A 5,808-nucleotide genomic window follows, 5' to 3' on the forward strand; every position below is an offset into this window, starting at 1 on the left:
TTTCATAGACACTTCATGCTACTTATCCTTTTCTGTTCTATGTATCATATGCATCCCACGGTTTGCTATTCATCCTTTCATCCTAATATTTTCATGCTGCTTATTGTAGTCATTTTATGCAAACATCAGGTGAATACGCTGGCTGAGCAATGACTGTTTTTCAGTGCAATAAATCCATTGCATTGCAGTTTGGATTAAAAGCAGGTATGTATATGTAAAAGAGTTGTCAGTGGTAGTTTACTTTAGTTTTAGATAATAAAAGTTGTAATAATTATTTTTTACTAGTGTTGTTTATTATTGTTGTTGGTCATTATTAGTTTGATGTTTGTTTTGGCTTGACATTTTTAATTACTAGGCTATTAAACAACTATTGCTCCCTCAATGAATTATTGTTATTGAAGCCATTGTGTTGGCATCAGTGAACTATACAGTTACAAGGAGTTCCTGAAGTAATAATGAAATAATGTTAATTGAATAATAATCAACTATCTTTGTAAAAAGAACATTTAATTTTGTTATCATATTATTCAGACATAGTTAAACCACGAAGCACAATAACTGCAGAGCATATGTTCCTGTGAATGGCATTCTCCAATGTAAAGGGGAAAAAGAGAGAGAGAACTCATTTCTGCTGAGTGTCGCTCTGAACGTGTCCTCAGCAAAAGCCTTAGTGGCTTCTTTTTTCTTTTTCTTTTTTCTCAGAGCAAAAAGCAGGTAGTATAAAATCAGGACCTCGTTGTGTTCGGATTTGTCCGTAAGTGCCCAAATATCAGCTTCATTGAGGAGCAATCCAAGCCTGTGCGTCCAAATAGCGCCAGTAGAGAGTCACATGGGCAGGGATTGGCCATTTATTCCTCTTGGTTGGTGTCGGACTGTGATGAAGAAGCGTCTCCCGTCCTCTCCTGCTCCAAAAGCTGCTCACTTGAGGGAATGGAGTTTTTCTTCGGCCGCCCTTTGGGTTTGGTTGGAGATTCCAGTCCACCTCCTTGTAATACCTAACAACATTCAGCAGAGAAAACACTGAGCCAAAAAGCTTTTCTTAGGCTTCAACTAGAGGTGGCTAGAGTAGCCTACTGCTGTCTCATACTAATAGTATTAGGCCATAAAAATATACTGCAATTAAATAATGACCCAAGTCGAAGTGAATGTATCTTTCCAAAAAACAACTTGAGTAGAAGTACCAAGTTAAGAAACCACATAAAAGGGGAATTCCACCTATTTTTCAAGATTTCTGAATAATTCAGTAGATGAGATGTAAACAAAGTCATTCAGAGTGGTTAGATATGATATGATAACTTATTTACTCAGATTTTACCAGGAGTCGTGATGTCTACAACACAAATATAGCAATTTTATTTAGTATCTAAACTGACCTGTGAACCTACACAGCCCCTCTGATTTTTTGCGCTAAAAATGGTATTAGTATACTTTTTCTGCAATGTTGTGAACAAGTTTACTTATTTTAGAATTTAAATTGATACTTTACTCACAGAATGTTAGTGTCCAGAAGAGAAATATGTAAACTTAACTGACTCACAGCTTTTTTTAAGTCAACTCAATGCGTTACAGTGTATATCATCGCTGTCCCAGTAAAAAACAAACCAAAAAAATAAAAATAAAAAATAATGTCCAAAATGATAACTTTATAAATAACTTCACAAATAAAATGATGCAGGAAAAAATGTATACATATGTTTTAAATTTTATATATATATTTCATATTTTATATATATATATATATATATATATATATATATATATATATATATACAAAACAAAATCTCGTATCTCCATTTTTGTTTTTTTGTTTTTCAGTTTTTCGACATAATTTGAAAAGGCCTGTTGCCCTTTACGTTGTATGTAAATTTCATGCTGAATGAATCAAAAGAAACAGCCCAAAATGACTGAAAAAAGGAAAAAAAAATTCGATGGCTTACATTAAAAGTAAAGTAGGTTTTTCCCTTCTCCTGTAAAGTTATCATTTTGTATATATATATATATATATATATATATATAGGACAATATGTTAAAAAAGTGTTAAATCGCCCAAAAGACTGAGACTATTTTGCCTTCCAACACGCTGTATGTATCGCTCCACCATGAATAACTTCTAAAAACACATTTAGACCTAATCTTGATCTCCATTCTATCATAAAACAGGCATCAGGCAGAATAATCAAAACCAATTCATGTAATAACTTTCTAAAGCATTAAACTCTTCAGACATCTGGTTCCTATCATCACCGCTGTGAATAATTCTGACTTGGTACTTTTGTCTAAAGTGAAGTTTTTCACATCCAATCACTCTGAATAGTTTTGTTTGCATTATATCCATTCAGGTTTACAGAAATATAGAAAAATGGGTGGAGTTCCACTTTAAGTGCTAAGTAACTAATAGAACTGATAGAACATCTCAAGATCAAAATTAAAATCCAGCATCTATTAGCATAAAATTGCTCACACCAAATGTGACCATTTACAAGGCAATAGAACTACCGCCAGCAACATAACAGAATGAAATTAAACACAAAGGAAAAGGATTCAAAAAGTAATTGTTGATGATTAAAATGTAACAGAGTAAAAAGTAGATAATTTCAGATGCACAAATATGTTTTAAATGTATCATCCTTTGAAAATGCTCAGGAAAGTACAAATTCATCTACATTTTACTTGAGTACATGTATCTGAGTGACCAGTTTCTACCCACCTCTGACTTCAATAAATAAAAATATGCATTATTAACATGATCAACTGAAAAAACTAAAAGAACTGCTGGCAAAACTTACAATTTTTTTCCATTTCATTCTTCTGTTTTGATACCACGTTTTGACCTGAAGCTGGCTAAGGCCTAAAGACTCAGCCAGGTCTATTCTGTAACACAAAGAAAGTAACAAAAACATGTTCAAAATATGTTTATATGTTATAGCAAATATGTTCAATAATTTAATGCAAACGCATCTATTTTTTGTAAAGCACTGAAAGAAGTAGTTCCCTGAATTTTAAATGTGTACATCACTTCCATGTGAATAAAATACATCAACACAATTATTATGTAAAGCAAGCAGACTGAAAGACTAAATTGTGTTGATGTAAAATATTTTAATCACATGTACAATGTAATCAAGTAAATTCTGCATTATAATATTCGTCAATGTGGCACACTTGACTGTTACCCATTTGGGCTAAAATACAATGCAAGAATAAAAAATATTCCAGTATAGTCTAACTTGTACATGTTTTAATTTTTTCAGGCTACTTTCACAGGCGTTCTTTAATGAAACATGTTCAGGCCTCACCTGTCAGGAGTTGAGAGGTATTTCTGCTTCTCGAATCTTTTCTCCAGGCCCATCAACTGGAGCTCGGTGAAAACCGTCCTGCTCCGTCGGCCCTTCTTCGTCTTGCTCACCCCGTCACTCCCGGCCTCGAGTTTACCCCGCAGGTGGAGGTCCAGAGGGAGGTGGTGTGTGGCCGAAGCTCCGGACAGCAGGGCAGACCCCAGCGGTGCCCCCAACGGGCAGGGCAGGGGGGAGACTGGAAACTTCAGCATGCCCGACTGCTCTGCCTTCAGAACTGTGGAGAAAACCAAAAACAATGGCTGAAAGTGTGGGGCAATATGTCTACACTGTACGTAATGATTTGTAGTTTTACGATCTGGTTTACCCTCTTATATTTCATGGACTTGCACATTCTAAGGCTTGGGATTCAATAACTACATGAAAAATAATGCAAAGTGACTGAGCTATTAATATTAATGAGTTGAGACCCATTAATTAGACCAACACATCCCCAGATATGTGATGATCTGAGGTGTATTAGGGAAGCTAAGTGGACTGTGACAAAAACATAAAGAGACATTTCTTTTGCAGAGTACATCAGTAATTCATACACCAGCCAAATAGCTTTTTTGCTTGATGAATTTCCATAGGCTGCAGTGATTCAGCTGGTCCATGTGTTACGCACATCCAGTTACTGACAAAGTACATGTCTGGAGAAATATGAAAACTTTTGTTGAATATCTTTTTTTGGTAAAATATTACCAAGGCCTAGTGGTGATTTTTGCCCAGCAGACCACTTAAAGGCTTATTTATGGCTAAATGGAGCATTTCAAATGAAAGAGTCTCTTAAATCTCCAAAAAAACTAATTTCCTTACAGTTTATATATTTTACTGTATTTTAACAGTTCTGATGATTCTCAAGAAAATTGGTATCATGCAATGGAAAAACATGTATGTTCATTTTAATGTGTCTGTATAATGGTGTGCACTGTGTTATAATAATAATAATAATAATAGTCATCATCATCTGTTCTGTATTGTTGAACTGAGGATAAGTGATAAAACTAACTAACTAAAAATGTTTTTTTACAGTCAACTTTACCAATTGTTATATAATTATGAGGTTTGTTTTTATATGTTGGCTACACAAGATTAATAATAATAATAATAATAATAATAATAATAAGGCAAGTTTGTATATATATATATATATATATATATATATATATATATATATATATATATAATAGTTAATAATTGTTAATAAGAAATAATGTAGTTTAACTTTTGTAGTTTAACGCTGTATGCTTGTTTATCTTTGTATTTGTTTGTGTTTGTGTTTTTAGTAATAGAATATTTCTTACTTTTCAAAAAAGTCTACATTTACTGTAAAACACAAATAGCCAGGGTGTTAATTATGATTTTATAGCTTTATTTTCATAAAAATAAGTCAAATTATTGAAATTTGAACGCAGTTGTAACTGCAATAATTAGTGAGACAAGCACAAACCCAAAATATTATATATATAATATAATATAATATAGATATATATATTAAGTATATAGTAAGTAGAAAAGTTAGTATCATATATATATATATATATATATATATATATATATATATATATATATATATATATATATATATATATGAACTACGTAATGCTCGTTCTGTGGGGTTTGGTGTTTGGTCCTAGAACGAGATTGTTCTCAAATGATCACAAAGTATTTATACTGCCGTGTTTTATGTGTTATTAACTACAAAAATAGAGCATAAACAGTCTACGTGTTTTTATCGACAGTGTTTCGTTTCTGGAGCTCAGTGGTTTCTTACCTAAGTGGTTTGGGTATGGCCGTGCCGACAGGAGTGCGTGAACTCCGAATTTGAGTAGGTCCCCCGCTGGAGGGGACACCCTGTCGTCCGGATGCTCCGTTAGAATCTCTTCGATCATGAAACTCCTGTATCTGTGCGACCTGTGGTCAGCGGGGTAGTAGTGTCCACCGATGTCCAGTGGATGGTGCATCATTGTTCTGGGTGTGTTAGAGTTCTTCAAGCCCTGGTGGAGGAGAACAGTCTCAGAAATCACATGGAGGGTTCATAAGTGTGGCTGGAACACTGAGTGGAGAAGCTCCGGATTCCTGCTGCTGCTGGTCGGGCTGCTGGGAGCCATCCTGGAGCTGATCCTGACCAACACACAGACCGCGGCGTCCAGCGTCACAGCTCCTGACCTGTCCGTCCGCGTCCCTGCTACGAGCTGTGGAGTGTGTGACGAGTCCAGCTGGAGTTACAGACTGATCTGAGCAAGAGAGAGAGAAAGAGACAGAGAGACGGAGAGAGACGGAGAGAGAGAGAGAGACGGAGAGAGAGAGAGAGAGAGAGAGAGACACTGCGACACTATTGGTCAGGACTGACCCTCCCACAGCAGTTCAACTGTCTAGAGTCTAGAGCTTAAAGGAGCTCCTCCCTTCTATCTTAGGATGACACCCTAAAAAACAAAAAGAGAAGAAACACATAATTTTATAATCGTATTTT

General features: G+C 35.1%; 1 protein-coding gene across 1 annotated transcript; it reads right to left on the reverse strand.

Annotated features, from left to right (window-relative positions):
• Positions 1-218: 218 nt before the first annotated feature.
• Positions 219-5,456, reverse strand: barx1 (BARX homeobox 1). The gene is made up of 4 exons (XM_036559647.1): positions 5,110-5,456; positions 3,297-3,570; positions 2,787-2,871; positions 219-995 (listed from the first exon to the last, which is right to left on the reverse strand). The coding sequence occupies exons 1-4, from the start codon at positions 5,300-5,302 to the stop codon at positions 849-851; spliced, it is 699 nt and encodes a 232-aa protein (XP_036415540.1). The 5' UTR covers positions 5,303-5,456; the 3' UTR covers positions 219-848.
• Positions 5,457-5,808: the final 352 nt, after the last annotated feature.

The sequence above is a fragment of the Colossoma macropomum genome, unplaced genomic scaffold (assembly GCF_904425465.1).
Source record: "Colossoma macropomum unplaced genomic scaffold, Colossoma_macropomum, whole genome shotgun sequence".
In the NCBI taxonomy this organism is placed as follows: domain Eukaryota; kingdom Metazoa; phylum Chordata; class Actinopteri; order Characiformes; family Serrasalmidae; genus Colossoma; species Colossoma macropomum.